Raw genomic sequence first — 17977 nt, 5'->3', positions numbered from 1 at the left:
AACGCAGTGATTACTGTCTACGAGCCCTATACGAAAAAGATGCGTGTTTAACGTATAGTGATTGGACATAAGTCTGGACATCACGCGAATGAAGTCCCGACCTACATCCAACCCCTTGAACCATGCTTTCGTCGATACCTTAGGAAAAATGGAATGTAGCCACCGTCCCAGTTCATCTGAGTTCCACGATGATTGCCAACTGTTGAGTGTTTTCTGACGCAAAATGCTATAAAATTCATCATAAGCAATTGGTCTTTCATAAATATCGCCGTCAATAGCACCCACCTTAGCTAAAGAGTCAGCCTTTTCGTTACCCGGAATCGAGCAATGAGAAGGAACCCACGCTAAGGTAACCCGGTAATTTTTATCTGTTTAAGCACTTAAAAACCGCCGTATTTTCCCCAGGAAATACGGGGTGTGCTTCACAGGCTTCATTGATCGCAGAGCCTCAATGGCACTGAGACTATCTGTGAAGATGAAGTAGTGGTCTATGGGTAAGGTTTCGATGATTCCAAGAGAGTACTGAATAGCAGCAAGTTCTGCGACGTACACGGAAGCAGGAGCATCGAGTTTGTAGGAGGCGGTAAAATTTTCGTGGAAAACACCGAAGCCAGTGGACTCATCTAGATTAGATCCGTCAGTGAAAAACCTTTTATCATAACTAACATGTTTAAACTTATTGGAAAAAATCTTAGGGATCTCTTGGGGTCGCAATTGATCCGGGATACCAGAAATGTCTTGTTCCATGGTGGTGTCGAATAATATAGCATTATTAGAAGTAGCTAAAAGTGCGACATTGGAGGAATCGTATGAAGAAGGATTAATATTTTGAGCCATATAGTCAAAATATAAAGTCATAAATCTGGATTGAGATTGAAGGTCGACCAACCTCTCGAAATTTTCAATTACTAATGGGTTCATAACTGTGCATCGAATTAGCAACCGGTAAGAGAGATTCCAAAAACGATGTTTCAACGGAAGAATACCCGCTAACACTTCAAGACTCATCGTATGGGTCGACTGCATGCAACCCAAGGCAATACGCAAACAACGATATTGTATTCTCTCTAATTTTATAATGTGCGTGTTCGCGGCGGAGCGAAAGCAGAAACAGCCGTACTCAAGAACTGACAATATCGTTGTTTGGTATAACCTTAGAAGGTCTCCTGGGTGAGCACCCCACCAAGTTCCGGTAATCGTACGAAGAAAATTAATCCTCTGTTGGCATTTTTGTGTCAGATACCTAATATGACAAGCCCAGGTGCATTTGGAGTCGAACCAGACCCCGAGATATTTAGCGACTAAAACCTGAGAGATCGTTTTACCCGTTAGTAGGAGCTGCAGCTGAACTGGGTTATGCTTCCTAGAAAAAACGACCAGCTCAGTTTTCTCCGGAGAGAATTCGATACCCAGCTTAAGAGCCCATTCAGACAAATTGTCTAAGGTATCTTGCAATGGTCCTTGCAGATCGCTAGCCTTGCCACCAGTAATGGATACAACGCTATCGTCTGCAAGTTGCCTTAGCGTGCATGAATTTGCAAGACATTCATCGATGTCATTGACGTAAAAATTATATAAGAGAGGACTTAAACATGAGCCCTGGGGGAGGCCCATGTAACTAATTCGGGAAGTTGTCGAATCGCCATGTGAGAAATACATATGCTTTTCTGACAACAAATTGAGCAAAAAGTTATTCAGATTTAGTGAAAGTCCCTGCGAATGAAGTTTCGCGCTTAAAACTTCTACAGAGACAGAGTCAAAAGCCCCCTTAATATCCATGAACGCAGAAGCCATTTGCTCTTTTCGAGCAAAGGCTAGTTGAATTTCAGTAGAAAGCAACGCTAGGCAATCGTTCGTCCCTTTGCCCCGGCGAAAGCCAAATTGAGTATCTGAAAGTAACCCGTTTGTTTCGACCCATTTGTCTAACCGTAAAAGGATAATTTTCTCCATTAATTTCCGGAGGCAAGAGATCATCGCAATCGGCCTATATGAATTGTGATCAGAGGCAGGTTTCCCGGGTTTCCGAATAGCAATGACTTTTACCTCCCTCCAGTCATGCGGAACAATATTTAGCTCAAGAAACTTGTTGAACAAATTCAACAAGCGTCTTTTTGCAGAGTCGGGTAGATTCTTCAACAGGTTGAATTTTATTCTATCTAACCCTGGAGCCTTATTGTTGCACGACAGGAGAGCCATTGAAAATTCCAACATCGAAAATGGAGGCTCTTCCGTAGTTACTAATAAAGCGTCGCGAAAGGTTTTCTGTTCCGGTACAGAGTCTGGACAGACCTTTTTGGCAAAATCGAGTATCCAGCGATCTGAATACTCCTCGCTTTCATTCGAAACGTCACGGTTCCGAATGCGCCTGGCGGTATCCCAAAGAGTGCTCATCCCTGTTTCCCTGGACAACGCGTTTACGAACCGCCGCCAGTACCCGCGTTTTTTCGCCTTTACTAAGCTCTTCATCTGCCTGCCCAGTGCCTCGTACTTTCGAAGCAGGTTGACAGTGCCGTACTCCCGGTAGTCCTTATACGCCGCGGACCTTCGCGCGTACAGCTCAGAGCACTCTTTGTCCCACCATTTGTTGGGAGGGCGCTGTCTAATCGTTACCCCGGGTATCGGTTTCGTCTGAGCTTGAGTCGCGGCGTCGATTATCAAGCCAGCTAAGAACGCGTATTCTTCCTCCGGAGGAAGTTCCTCGTGAGTCTCGATAGATTGCGCTATAATAGACTCATAACACTTCCAATCAATATTACGTGTAAGGTCGTAGGAAATATTGATTGGGTTCGGGGGAGTTGAACCATTAGCAATTGATATAACGATTGGAAGATGATCACTACCGTGGGGATCGTTGATTACTTTCCACCGGCAATCTAACGCTAGTGATGTCGAGCAAAGGGATAGGTCAAGCACGCTTTCACGTGCTGGAGGATTAGGTACACGTGTCGCTTCCCCAGTATTCAAAACTGTCATATTGAAGTCGTCGATCAAGTTACAGATTAAAGAAGATCGGTTGTCGTCGTACAGCGACCCCCATAGCGAACAGTGAGAATTAAAATCTCCCAATATCAAAAAAGGCGCGGGAAGCAACTCTGCTATATCAGTGAGATGCTTCTGTTCAATCCGCGCGGATGGAGGCATATATAACGAAACAAGGCATAGGTCTTTTCCATTCATATTCGTTTGAATGGCAACGACTTCAATATTCGAGATCGAGGGGAGGTCGATTCGGAAGAAGGAATAGCACTTTTTAATCCCTAAAAGTACCCCTCCACCGTGTGAGTCTCGATCTCGACGAATAATGTTAAAATCGTGGAAATTGAGTTGATCGTTTGAATTGAGAAAGGTTTCACAGAGCGCAAATGCGTCACAATTGTATGTATTTATTAAATGAGAAAATAGATCGAATTTGGGGATGATACTTCTGCAATTCCACTGTAATACAGTGATAAAATTCCTAACCTCTTTCGCCGTATTATCGAAAGATCGAAAGATATAATAGCTGAAATGAGGGGCCAAGTTGCTGCTAGTTGCATCAAAAAGGTTTTCACTGTAGGAAGAAGGGCAAGAAGAATATTTTGTAGGGGATCTGGTATGTTGAATGTTTTAATTATCCAGTCCACAATATCAGAAAATTTTATGAACCCTGTTTCTTTTTTATCTTCTGATCGAGAAATGGGTGCACGAGGGGTTTTTGGTGCCCCAGGAAGCGGTGGGTACTCCTGGTTTGATTTAAAATTAAAACCGGGAGGTACTTGCTTCGGTTTTTCTTCACCGCTTCCTTTTTGTGTTGGCTTATTGGTCATTCCGCTAGGGGTTATCTTGCGACCTTTGCGAGAAAGATTAGGAGAGTTGATCATTCTCCTCTTCCTAGATCCTTCTGGCATGGCATAAGAACACCCTTCGACGGGATCGTCAGATGTACCCTCATCGGTTGGCAAAAAGGAAAAGATGTTTCCTATCGAGGGTGGCTCAGCACTCTTCAGCATTTCTGCGAAAGAGCGCTTTGATCGTTCCTTGAGGGAACGCTTTATTTTTTCCTCGCGCTGTTTGTACGCGGGACACGCCGAAAGGTCATGCCGAGTTCCCTCGCAGTAAAGAATTTCTTCTTCCCTTCTTCGATGGATACTGAATGCAATTGCTTGACATCCAGTATCTTTACATCTTGAATCAGGGGGTTCTTGAAGCAGCCAACCCCGTGACGCAAAATCGACCCGTGTTGCCGGTACCCTTGGTACGGGGCTAGGTAGCGGGGAAGGTAGAGGGAAATTGATGGGGGAGATCTCAATCTCTTCCCCAGATGTTTCCACATCCGGGAATAGTTGCACCTGCATGTCGTCCATTTTGCGGGAGCGTTACGCTCTACCGCACACAAACGATAAATATTCGAATGTGGGGGGGGGGTCAAGTAGTTGCTATTGAATTTTAAAAACAATTTTTCAAACTACAATGAATCAAAATAAAAAAAAAAGACAGTAATACTAATACTAATAACAATAGTAATAATAATAATAATAATAATAATAATAATAATAATAATAATAATAATAATAATAACAATAATAATAACAATAACAATAATAATAATAATAATAATAATAATAATAATAATAATAATAATAATAATAATAATAATAATAATAATAATAATAATAATAATAATAATAATAATAATAATACTAATAATAATAATAGTAATAATAATTATAATAATAACAATAATAATAATACTATTAATAATAATGATAAAAATTCTAAAGTGAATACTTCACCGAACGTCTAAGTCACGACCTCACGGCTGATAGTAGGATTAATCGAGCGTCTCCGCAGAACAAACAATGACGATCCAGCTTCGTGTTGTGACACAGTGGCCGTATCCTACACGCGACCTTGTAGATGCCACTTGTAGTTGACTTCCACTCGCTCGATCGTATGGTGGTCCGTGCTGCTAGCGGGGTAACAGCGGTGCGGGAGAATTATTCTTGCTGATATATCAGCTGCGTATCGGATCACTGGCGGGGTAGCCTGCCCCTACCAGTGTGCAGAAGATGTTTCTGCCGATAAACTACCGGCTATTGTTATCGCGCAGCACTAGAACTAATCGACAAAAAAACACCCGTACGATAACTCGTGTATTGTTATTTTGCAAACTCAAACAGAGATGAACAATTTGCGTCTAATCGAGACGAAAGCAAAACAACGAATGATGTGTGTGTGTGTGTATGTGGGAGAGTATATATATAACCCTTCATTACGTACAATTAAATGAAGAAAACATACGAATTTAAAATGTGTTTGAAAAAAGTGTGCGTAAAATCGAGGTAAAATGTGCGTAAAATCGAAGTACGTAAAATCGAGGGTGCGTATAATCGAGGGTGTGTATAATCGAGGTATAACTGTATATGTTCTAGCAAGACGGTGCATCAGCGCATTCTGCGAACTTGACTCAAGCTTGGTATGGGGACAATTCGAGGGACTTTTTGAATAGAAATAAATTGCCGTTAAGTTCACCTGATCTCAACTCAATAAACTTTTATTTACAAAATCTCCAACTTGTGAAGCGGTTAAAGCGGTTATCCAGAAAATCTGGGAATCCGTGCCGCCTGTGACAGCTTCGAAAAGCGTTTGAAGTTAGTTAAGCTAACTAAGGGAGGGGTTTTTCAAAATATATTATAAATAGCATTGTTCGTTCCGAAAATCTGCAAAAACAATACTAAGCCTGTTTCTCCCATCAATGATTTTCCACGCATATTCAACCCACTTGACATTTTCTAATCAAATTCGTCCCACTAGAAACTCGTTTGTTTGATCTGGAACATGGGACAAATATGCGTAGAACGGGTTATCATTATGGAATTTCGAAATGGTATCTGGTAAACACCGGTAGGTTCGGATGATGAAGCAAAATCCTACGAATTGAGACCTCAACACGACTATGCACAATATAAGCTCAAAATTTTTGAATCCACTTCAACCAGGAGGAACAGTTGATTTGAGACAAGCAAATCAAACTACAAACGTAATTTCACGCACAACACTGGGTTAAGACGCGAGTAGCTTGTAGAATAAACCTTTACATTCCTTTGCAGCTCTTAGATAATTCGTTCGTAACTATTCTGCACTGTTCACTTCGATGAGAAATTTGAAAACATTGCCTGGCATGAAACTTCTATGATGGAAAAGTTAACAAAAATGCCTTACAAACCGAACTGTCCAAATATTCTGTTAATGAGAAGCAAGCTTTCTAAAGTAAGTTGCAATACAACAAAAGTTAATTTATACATTTAAAGCTATAAAAGTGACTTTAGTGACCATTTTGTCGTAAAATAGTGACTTTAGTGACTTTTTAGCGTAAATAGTGACTTTTTAGTGACTAGGCTCAAAATAGTGACAAAGTCACTAAAAAGTGACTCGCTACTAGCCCTGTATACGCCTCGTCGGTCTGGAGAACCTGTGCGAGAGCCCACCTGCAGAAGATTCAACGGATCCAGAACAAGTTCCTGAAAATGATCTTGAACGTGCCCTTCAGAACCCGAACATCAGAAGTGCATCAAATAGCTGGTATCGATCTGACCGAAAACATAATCTCTGTACACGCTGAAAACACTAAAAACAATGCACTTAACTCTAGTGCGGTGCTCATTCGGGAGCTTTATTCATAAGTAGCTAGGTATATTTATTTAATAAATAAAACTAATGCCGAGCATTAAAATGTAAATCATGTACGTAGAAAAGGAAAAAGTAGTAACACTTATAGTACATTAAAAACATCAGAGTTGAAAAGTTGATAAAATTGAATCTCTCACAATGTTCAAAAAACAAATGTATAATGAAAATACTGTAAGAAAAATAAAGAATATTGAATCCAAAAAAAAATCGAAGTCGCTCATAATAGTTCTGAACAGCGACAACAGCAGTCCTCCCTTAGCAGCAGCGGGAGTAATGCAGTGGGTACCATCGATAGCGGATAGCGGCCACAACTGTGGCATGGCTGCGGATAAGCGTAGCAGTTTCAGCGGATCTCAGCATCGATAGCAGCTGGGCCAGCAGATGCAGGTACAGCGGATACCAAAGGCAGCGTATAGTGGTCACAACTGTGGCATGGCTACGAATAGCGTTGCAGTTGCTCAGCAGTTGGGCCAGCGTATAGCGGCCACAACTGTGGCATGGCTATGCATAGCGTAGCTATTGCAGCGGGTATATCAGCATCGATAGTAGCAGGGTCAGCTGATGCAACGACACTCCCTTCACTAAAATGCTGTTTCAGTGTGGTAGCGGGAAGCATCAGCAGCAGGCTTGCTTGAAGTGAATACATCAGCCAGCAACTTTCTCTAAGGCCTCTGCCATAGTAGACGCGAAAAGTGGCGCGAACCGATTCGCTCGGCCGTAGGTTAATGTACAGCTTTACTGATGGCTGTACATTAACCTACAGCCGAGCGAATCGGTTCGCGTCGCTTTTCGCGTTTATTATGGCAGAGGCCTAATGGGAAAGTTGTATCATTTTGTTCAGAAGAATATTATTGTCGGTAATATTACAGAGATGCGATTGCGTAAATCCGATTTTGAATTAAACAATTGTTCTTTTGAGAACAAATAAAACACTTATTTGAAGAGTTGATAGCTTTTGGTACCAATAGCAGTATAGTGACAGCCTCAGCGGTAGATGCAGATGCAGCCGGTACTTCCCTGAGGCCGATGTGGAAGTAAATGGAAGCAGCACGGCGAAACAGTTCGGGTTATGCTTAGACGCGTGTCATTTTTCGTTGTTGATATTCCCCACATGAAACGACGTGCTTTCGTATGATAGCGGCGGTATTAGCGGTAGATGCATTTGCCAACACTTCCTCCAGTAAAGCCGTGTCTAGTTTTAAGTTCTAGTAAGATAAACACTACATTAGAGTGACCATATTTTATATGGCCGTTTTTGAAACTCGATCTTAATGAGCGCCGGGCTGAAAAAGTTTCCTTTTGACCTCTACAATAAGCCACGAAACTTTGAAGTTCATCGGAGTTCATTGAATGGACCCACAAAGCTCTTATATTTTAGAAATCGATTAATATGAAAATTGTGCGGAGTTTTTTCATTTTCAACATATATCTCTCGATAAACGTATTCAAATACACTCGTATTTTTATAGAACCGCTATGTTATTATCCTAATTTAAGTTTAAAATAATCTAAAACATTTGGTGTTTGTTAAGTTCGGATTTTGAATGAGGTGGGTATTTTTACGGTATGAATCAACAACATGCAATATAAACTGAAGTTCGTCTTCATTATGTGTTGGAACACGGTTAGAATTTTTCATGAATTTAACACCATGTTCTGTGGCGTCTTTATAGCGAATAATTTTTAACAGAAGTTTGCTATTCCTCATTATTTTTCTATTCGGCTGGGTCACGGTCGAAAAAATCAATATCAAACTCGGGAAGAAAGCATTGGTTTTGTACAAAACCAGATGGGATAAATTACATACTAGTAACTGTTCAGGATTTTAATGCTTGCGACATTCGACATCAGCTATTTAAGGCCAAACGGTATTGAAACCAAAAATGGTCGACTTCGAGCCACCACTTTGAATTTTCAAAGGCACAAGACTCGGTAACAGGTAATGCGTCATCTGTGAGAACGCTGTTTTATGTTTGCTGCGGTGAAGTAAACATAAAATATTGTTTTTCTGGGAATGCATTATCTATTTCTGAGTCTTGTGCTTCTGAAATTTCGAAGTAGTGGCTCGAAATTGGCTGTTTGTGGCTTCAATACCGTTTCACCTTAAGGACCATTCGCTTTTAATCGCCTGATCATTTTTTGTTTTATTTCATAGCCAATCCAACTTATTCTGCGCTTAAATGCCACAAGCGATTCTTTATATTTTCAGTTACAACGTCTGAAACGACTATCAATTTCGAAATATGCGAAAGAATCACGTAGAAAATTCATAACTTGAAAATCCATAAATTGAATACTCCGTACACCTGAAAAACACCTGAATGTAAAGTTTGTCTATAAAAAGGGACATGTCTCGAATGCAATTTATGGTCAATGATCAGAGCAAATATTTTCTCAGGCAATAATTTTGAACGCAAATGTCGACCTTTGATTATATATATTTTTTTTTTTTTATTCTCGTTTATTTTCCGTCGGTCTAGTTCCGCCACTGTTGTGGCCAATCACCGACGCCCAGGGAGGCGACTCCACACCCAGGACCCTAACTCACGACCCGTTTATTAACGGACTGGCGCCAACGGCTTTACTTCCTCATGCGATGGAAGGCGTGATCCCAGAGATTTTTCGCCTCAGAAAATCTCCCGGTGTCGGCTGGGATTGAATCTTGACCAGTTGGGTTGGTTGTGAGTGGATCACGCCACCTCACAACCATCGACACCTATGTCGGCGGTGGGATTCGAACCCAGGCGTCGAGCGTGGTTGACGGAGACGTTACCAACCACACTAGGCCCCCGCTCATATATATATATATATATATATATATATATATATATATATATATATATATATATATATATATATATATATATATATATATATATATATATATATATATATATATATATATATAAATATATATATATTTTGTTTCAGGTGAAGGGGAAATTTGCATCCAAACCCCTGAGGTGACCAACCTCAGGGAGTGTGGGGTTGGTTTGAATCAGTGACCGGACCCACTAAAACCCCTTCAGTCTCCAGCCCATAATACTCCCCGGGACCACCGCTAGGTATTGCTTCGGGGAGCGGCTTTTGTGCTCTGTGCACCCTCTTGGTTCTTTAGGTCTTTTTGCTAACTTAGCTAACTAACCTGGAGACTGGCCGTTAGCTAACACTGGCGTGTCGGTGGTCAACCTGTCGCCTGTTTTGCAATTCTAAAACTATTTGAGAGGCGGCTGTTCAAACCGCCCTCCAAATGTTTGGGTCTTTACACATCCTCCGAACTAGGTTGTCCGGAGTGGTGTCTGGCCCGCTCACTACCATCATGTCGCTCCACGCATGCACAAAACGAGGGAACACGAAGAAGACATGCTCAGCAGTCTCTTCCGCTTCCGCGCACTCGGGACACATGGGGGACCCCGCATGCCCGAATCTGTGTAGATACTGCCTAAAGCAACCATGGCCTGACAGAATCTGTGTCAGATGGAAGTTCACTTCTCCATGGCGCCTCCCGACCCATCCGGATACATCCGGAATAAGTCGATGCGTCCATCTACCCTTCGCGGAATCGGACCACTCCTGCTGCCATCTGATCATCGAGAATGATCTTCTGGTACCTCGTATGCCCCTTGTGTCACGTTGATCGAAGCATTCTACGTCCTCCTTAATGGCTATGCTGATAGGCATCATGCCGGACAGGACGCAGACTGCGTCGTATGACACAGTTCGATACGCGCTCGCAACCCTCAGGCACATGAACCTGTAGGTACTTTCCAACTTACTCCGATGTTTACTAGTACCTAGTGCTTTGGACCACACTGGCCCGCCGTATCTCAGTATGGACGAAGTCACGCTAGCTAGAAGTTTCCGCTTGCTGCCGTACACTGCTGAGCTATTGGACATCAGGCGAGATAATGCTGCAATAGCCATTGAAGCCCTCTTACAGGCATATTCGACATGGCTCCCGAAGGCGAGCTTGTCATCGATCATCACCCCCAGCAGCTTCAGGGAGCGCTTAGAGGCGATGGTGCAATTCCCGACACTGATCAACGCCTGTTGCTTCGACTTGCGGTTATTGATAACTGAAATCTCCGTCTTATGATGCGCCAGCTCCAGTTTTTTGGAGCGCATCCAGTCCTCGACGACGCTTATAGAGTGCGAAGCCGTCAACTCAACCTCCTCGATCGACTCGCCGTAGACCTCAAGTGTGATATCGTCCGCAAACCCAACGATCACAACCCCTTGGGGGAGCTTTAGTTTCAGCACTTCATCGTACATGATATTCCACAGTACCGGGCCCAGGATGGAACCTTGTGGAACCCCTGTGGTAATTGGGACACATTTTTGACCCTCGTCTGTGCTGTAAACTAGCACACGATTCTGGAAATAATTTTCCAGAATCCTGTACAAAGACACCGGAATGTCTAGTTTCCGAAGCGAGTGGGCTATGGAATCCCAGCTAACACTATTGAACGCATTTTTCACGTCCAACGTGACGATTGCGCAATAGCGAATGCCCCATCTTTTACGCTGGAGTGCTACCTCTGCTGTTTTGGTGACGGACAGAATAGCATCCACCGTAGACTTGCCTTTTCGGAAGCCGAACTGGTTACTCGACAGACCGTTTGCACTTTCGGTGTACCTAACCAGTCTATTGAGAATAACCTTCTCGAGCACCTTACCCGCCGTATCGAGCAGACATATCGGTCTGTATGCCGACGGGTCACCAGGTGGTTTCCCTGTCTTCGGCAATAAGACCAGCTTCTGTCGCTTCCATCTCTCTGGGAATGTACAGTCATCCAGGCACTTCTGCATGACTTCCCGGAATAGTCTGGGGGCCTCTTTGATGGCCTTCTTCACAGCCAGATTCGGAATCCCATCCAATCCCGGTGCCTTGCTCACCTTCAGGGAGTTGGCGATCGCGATGAGTTCCTCATTCGTAACCGTTTCCGCCTCCTCTGCCTCGGCACGGCTAACGCCGTCACTCATATATTGGGTGTTCGGCAGGTTGGCCGACCACCTCTGGTCTGAGTTTGAGATACTGGAACGTCGGTGAAGTGACTCGCCAGCCGGAGGCCAAGGATTTGGCTCGTGGCATGGAAAGAGTCCCTCTATGATCCGCTCAAGCATCACTGGTGATTTTTCTGCGGGCGCCATCGCACCCTTAGTCTTGGCCATCACCATCCTATAGGCGTTACCCCACGGGTTAGTGTTGGCACTAGCGCACAGTCTTTCGAAGCACGCACGTTTACTAGCTCTTATTGCTCTCTTAAGCGCCGCTCTTGCGGAACTGAATGCCCCTCGACGATCTTCCCTTTCTTCGTCGGTTCGCGCACGTTGAATCCTTCTTCTCGTTTGAAGACACGCTCTGCGGAGGTCCGCTATCGCGTCGGTCCACCAGCAGACTGGTGGCCTTCCATGCCTAGGCTGGCGGTTCCTAGGCATAATGGCGTCGCACGCCCGCGAAAGTAATGCAACAAGTTGATCAGCGCTCAGGTTACGAGTTCTGCTCGCCTCGTGTTCTAGTCTAATTGCTTCCGCAAATACCTCTTCGTTGAAGTGTGATATCCTCCACCCGCGAGGAGCTGGAGTGTTAATTCTACTCGCCACATGCGGTCTCGTTTTACAGTCTACGCTATAACAGACCGCCAGATGGTCGCAATGAGTGTAGCCATCGTCTACCCTCCAGTTCGTGATCAATCCTGGACTACAGAATGTCACATCGATGATCGACTCCGCGCCGTTTCTACTGAAGGTGCTCTTCAAGCCGACGTTGGCCAGATCTATGTTGAGCTTCGCCAAAGCCTCCAACAAGATCCGGCCTCTCTGGTTTGTGCGTCGACTTCCCCACTCAGTTGCCCATGCGTTGAAGTCGCCCGCCACTACCAACGGTGATAGACCGATCAGCTCCCCGGTGGCTCGGTCGATCATCCTTGCGAACTGCTCGGTAGACCAACGAGGCGGAGCATAGCAGCTGCAGTAGTACACTCCGTTCACCTTGGCAGCCGCGTATCCTTCGTTTGAAGTTGACACTATCTCTTGAACCGGGAACCTGCTCGTCGTCCATATTGCCGCCATACCGGACCCGTCCGAAATCCAGTTACCATTTCCGGAAGGAATTCGGTAGGGGTCCGAGATTATGGCGATGTCCGACAACGACTCAGTGACTGCTTGGTATAGCAGTTGCTGAGCCGCGAAGCAGTGGTTCAAATTTAGCTGTGTCACTCTCACGCCCGTGGCTTGCTAGTCGGCTTACCGGCCGTGCACCTCGGGCCTCCCATTATCTGCTTTGCGTCACGCTTCCCGGCGCACGCCAAGCACTTCGGGGGCTCTCCGCAGTCTTTGCTTTTGTGGCCTGCAGCACCGCACCGCCTGCATAGGGAGCTCCTGTCAGGCCCCTTGCAGCTAAAGGACTTGTGTCCTTGCTCGAAGCATCGAAAGCAGACCTCCGGCGGCTGGTAGATGCTGAGTGGGCACATTGACCAGCCCACTTTGAGCCTCGCTACCTTTAGCGCCAGGTTTGCGTCTACTGACGGAAGCTTGACAGTGGCGGTCTGGGTTCCTACTGGGCCTTTGCGCAGTCGAACTGCCTCTGGTGCCACAACCACTTCGCACTGCTCCTTGAGGGAATCCACGCTTTCGCATGCCTCGGTGACTTCGTCCAGGTATTTAAGTTGTAGGGTTACCTGCGACGTGAGTGCCCGAACCTGCACTCTATCTCCAAGCGCCTCTTGGGCCAATGCCCGATAGGCTGGGCCCTTGTTTCTGACTTCTTTGCGGAGCTCGACGATCATTTCTCCCTTGCGGGATCGGCGGATGCTACGCACATCTGCCCTCAGATCTTTGAGCTTCGCATCGCCTCTCATTGCCTTAAGGACTTCCGAGTACATTGACTCTTCTGTCTTAAGGATGAGTGCGTCGCCCTTATTTTTAACTTTCTTCGTCGCAGGATTTGTAACCGGGTGCGGTTTTTTGGCCACCACTTTTTGGTTCCTACTCCTTCCCGGAACCGTTACCCACGGGTTACCGGGAGCCTTCTGCTCCTTGGCTGCCACCGTGGGCGTTGCTTGCGCCACTCCTACACCGGTCTGAGGGCTGTTTGCGATTAAACGCTTCTTGGTGCCCCCGGGGGCCGTCTCTCCCGGGGACTGTCGCGTTCGTTTGGCAGCTGGCCCTGCCGCGCAAACCGCCGCAAACGTGCTGGCGTCCGTTTGGACCGACTTCGTCGCCAGCTCGGTCACCTTCGTCTCCTCTTTCTCCGCAGCCGCAGCTTTCATTTCGAGCTCGGCATGCTCCTTTTTCGCAGCATCGATGGAGGACCGAAGCATGTAGAGGGCCTGCTTCAAGTACTTCGTTGTATTGCTGCGACTTTTCGCAAACTCGATTATAGCATCGAGCTGCTCAGACAGGGCCACTACCCTCGGTAGCGTGTCCCGCTGTCTGCCGACCGCCTTTAATAGCTGTGGACCAGCCACCGCGATGTCTTGCGTAGATCCGGTAGGCGTACTGCCTTTACCGTCTTCGCAGGCGACCTTCACCGCATCCGTCTCCACTTTTCTAGGCGGAGACCGCTGGATGCCACCTCGCGAAAATGGGTTTTCCAACCCATCTACCCCCATCTCCAGAGTTTTGTTTTGCTGCATTCTTGTTTATTGGGTCCCCCTACCAGCCGCTATCCTTATCCATAATGGAGTAGTCGCCTAAATGGTCCCAAGGTAGTCTATGCCGGATCAGTGTGGCCATGGATAGGGGCGGCTGCCATGGCGCCTTATGGGCAACTATGACACCCCCGACCGGTGCAAGTCAGGAAAAGACATCTGTTCCTACTCCTGCCTGGTTCCCACCAGGCAATGGACTCGGAACGTACTGGAAGGCCTGCCAGGTTTTACGGGACGGAGACCCCTGCACCGGTTGTAATCTCGCCGTTTCAAGCCGTTATCACACGACATTACTAAGGGAGCTCGGCGCAGGTGCCAGCCCAAAATCATGGTACGAAAACGAAATCCGACTCTTATCCTATAGTGATGCGACCAGTTACCGTAATTGGGAACATTACTGGCATCAGTCCCAATGGGCGGTATAGTGCATTAGGGTGGTGGGAGCGGCACTACTCGCTCCGTCGGAGCTGCTTCCGGCCAGTGTGGCTTTTGCGAGAATTCAGCGGCCCAGTGCCTGAACCTCGCCACGACCTAGGCTAGCTCCCGCTGATGGTCCGGGACTGCTTGCTAGCAGTGAGCACTTATATATATATATATATATATATATATATATATATATATATATATATATATATATATATATATATATATATATATAAATTATATATATATATATATATATATATATATATATATATATATATATATATATATATATATATATATATATATATATATTTATATATATATATATATATTTATATATATATATATATATATATATATATATATATATATATATATATATATATATATATATATATATATATATATATATATATATATATATATATATATATATGTGATTACGGCTTAGCAGTCTTTAAATAAATTTAGAACGAGACGGTTTTATTTCGTCCCGACGTTTCAACGCTTGGTTTGCGTCTTTTTCAAGGGAAACTGGTGAAAAAATTGTATTTAAAAATAGACAAACATATTTTAAACATTTAGAAACTCACAATAATTTTGGTCGAACTATGTCAAGTTGTTTGTTCACTAAACTAGTTGTCATTTACACATTTAGTTGGTCATAATCGGTAACATCACTAAACATAACGAAAAACAAAGTTACAATTATAAAAAGTTGTCGGTATTGGCGGTCACAAACAATTTCAAACCAAATATATATATATATATATATATATATATATATATATATATATATATATATATATATATATATATATATATATATATATATATATATATATATATATATATATATATATATATATATATATATATATATATATATATATATATATATATATATATATATATATATATATATATATATATATATATATATATATATATATATATATATATATATATATATATATATATAGATATATATATATATATATATATATATATATATATATATATATATATATATATATATAACAGCAGAAATGTTGTTAAACTTTTGAAGTAGTAATTGGATCTTGATCAATGTATGCCAGTACTATCAAACATTTTTTTTTTATTTCAATTAAATGTAATGTAGGCCCAATCGCAAAAAGCATAACGGGGCCAAAATAATTGTTGGAGTAGGTAAAAGCCTGCTTGAGTAAAATCAATCAATATTTCTCTTAAAACAGGCATAAAAACCCTCTCATATTTTCATATATAATAATACAATTATAAATGAGTTACACAACACAAAACACAATCTTGATAAATATGGTTCCTGCAGCTTCAAGAATCAAATATATTTTCGGGAACGTCTTATTCCTAGTTGAGCACGTAAATAGAATCTGAAAAGAAAAAAAAGTGTACTAAATAGTAATATCAATTGATTTAAGGAAGGAATATAGAAGACGCATATAAGGGAAATCTAAAATTGCTAAAACATCACGAGAAAAGAACAATTTTGTATTCAGTATATTCTTAAAATATTTAAGATATATCAAAAAAAATCACTCTTATTTACGGTATCAAAAAAACTAACACTTATTTATAACTTTTCTATTTTTTCAGAATGGTTCTGAGACACGTGAATCTTTTCAAGATATTTCAAAAGACAAATGCATCTATCCAGGTAAAAACAGTATCAAAAATATTATCTCTTATATCTTACTTGTTACTATATTTTTTGCAGAAAATACTACCAGTATATAGACATTTATTCAGTAATATTATAATGAATGTAATCATAAACAAACGATAAGGAGACGAAGATTTCATTCACAGAAATACTACTAATTAGTATTACAGCAAATGAATTGTGAATTAAAATTGTTATAATATATCTTATATATTAAAACTAGATTTAACTTTACTTTGGATATTAAAGAAACAATGGTAATGTTGCTTATTACTGCAGTCACGTTATGGTGAATTCAGAGTAAAGTGAATGTACGACGAAATTCAAATTACAAAACATTTAGTTTATGAAGTTGCTGTGCTACGTTAAGATGTTGTTAAATTTTCTACTCCGTTACTGCAATTGAAAATTACCTGACCTACAAAACGTCAAAATGGGTCGCGTGCGCTGTCCGCCATCAGGGCTCGTGGAAAGCTGGATAGGTGAGAAAATCGTCGAAAAGTAACACCTGCCGTGAAATATGGGTTATTATGAGTGTCATATTCTTGAAGTAAAAACGGAAGAAGTGACGATTTGGGTGGAATTATTTCAAAACCATCTTGAACGATGAAATGATTTTACGAAAATCATTGCAGGAGTAAATGAGATGATATGGCGGTTGATCATTGTTCTGTCGGCTCTCGTCGTGTGCGGTTGATTTTCATTATACCTCCGCTAGCGTCAAGTGTATCGGGAGATTGTGTTAATTTTTCTGCAAGTACCATTTGCAACTGATTTTTACGGACCTTCCGCGGTCGTTTTTGTACCGGTTTTCGATCAAGTGGGTGGAGAAAAAGGCCTTGTGGAGTTTTGGCGGCTTCACTTGGTCGGTTAAAGCTTCGCCAGTGTTTTTTCGGGCTAAAAAATTTGCCCTGTATAGCGTTCTTGGCTCTTTTGTTTCAATGCGGCGAGCCTATTGTTTTCGGTCAGTGTGACTGGGATTAACGCGTGTGCAATCTTGAAGCTCATAGTGTAAAAAAATAAAATAAAAAAATTACTCGCACAATAATTTGTAGACAACGCCAGCGCTTGCAAAGTGTGTCGTTGTTAGTTTTGTTCTATTTTTCTAGCAAATTAATAAACTTTTTATTCGATTGCTCATATAATAAAATGAGTAGTATGGAGTCGATTCTTGTTCCTCATCGCTCCTGAACACCCCTAATCACGATAGGGAGAACGATGACTTTGAGGACGGAATCGACGATAGCATGGATGATAGTGCAAACGTTACGGTGCTAAACATTCCTTTTATTTCTCCATCGGTTAAGGGTCACGTAAAAACCCCACCGACAGGGAAAAAAATCAGACTGAGTGGAGCAACCGTGAAGCGTTTTAAACATCTGCTCGAAGACGGACACACTCTCTCAGAAGCTCGTCTCCTGGCTAAACAAGGGACATCACATAACGACTCAACAAAGCGTTCCAGAGAAACCAATTTAAGCGGTTCTGCGAGCAGTGGTGGAAATGCTCCAACCGCTAAAAAGGTAAAGGAATCTTCTCAACAGAG

At 42.7% G+C, this 17977-nt stretch overlaps 2 protein-coding genes across 26 annotated transcripts in view; one reads left to right on the top strand and one right to left on the bottom strand.

Moving 5' to 3' along the window:
- LOC129732737 (GAS2-like protein pickled eggs) overlaps nt 1–17977 on the top strand; it is a 1144034-nt gene that overhangs the window by 1087647 nt on the left and 38410 nt on the right. For 23 of the 25 annotated variants that reach the window (XM_055693914.1, XM_055693916.1, XM_055693911.1 and 20 more), the window contains 2 exons: nt 16365–16425; nt 16486–16653. The exons of 1 other annotated variant lie outside the window; for it this stretch is intronic. In XM_055693914.1, coding sequence (XP_055549889.1) covers nt 16365–16425; nt 16486–16505 — 81 coding nt within the window. In that variant the 3' untranslated portion in view covers nt 16506–16653. Of the gene's footprint in view, nt 1–16364; nt 16426–16485; nt 16654–17977 lie in introns of those variants that run through there. One more of the 25 variants, XM_055693913.1, reaches the window with a different exon arrangement.
- LOC129732744 (NADH dehydrogenase [ubiquinone] 1 alpha subcomplex subunit 7-like) overlaps nt 16075–17977 on the bottom strand; it is a 133817-nt gene continuing 131914 nt past the window's right edge. The window contains exon 4 of the mRNA XM_055693926.1: nt 16075–16141. Within this exon, the coding sequence (XP_055549901.1) occupies nt 16090–16141 (52 nt within the window). The 3' untranslated portion in view covers nt 16075–16089. The remainder of the gene's footprint in view (nt 16142–17977) is intronic.

The sequence above is a fragment of the Wyeomyia smithii genome, chromosome 3 (genome assembly GCF_029784165.1).
Source record: "Wyeomyia smithii strain HCP4-BCI-WySm-NY-G18 chromosome 3, ASM2978416v1, whole genome shotgun sequence".
Taxonomy (NCBI): Eukaryota; Metazoa; Arthropoda; class Insecta; order Diptera; family Culicidae; genus Wyeomyia; species Wyeomyia smithii.
This window is presented reverse-complemented; position numbering and strand designations above follow the sequence as displayed.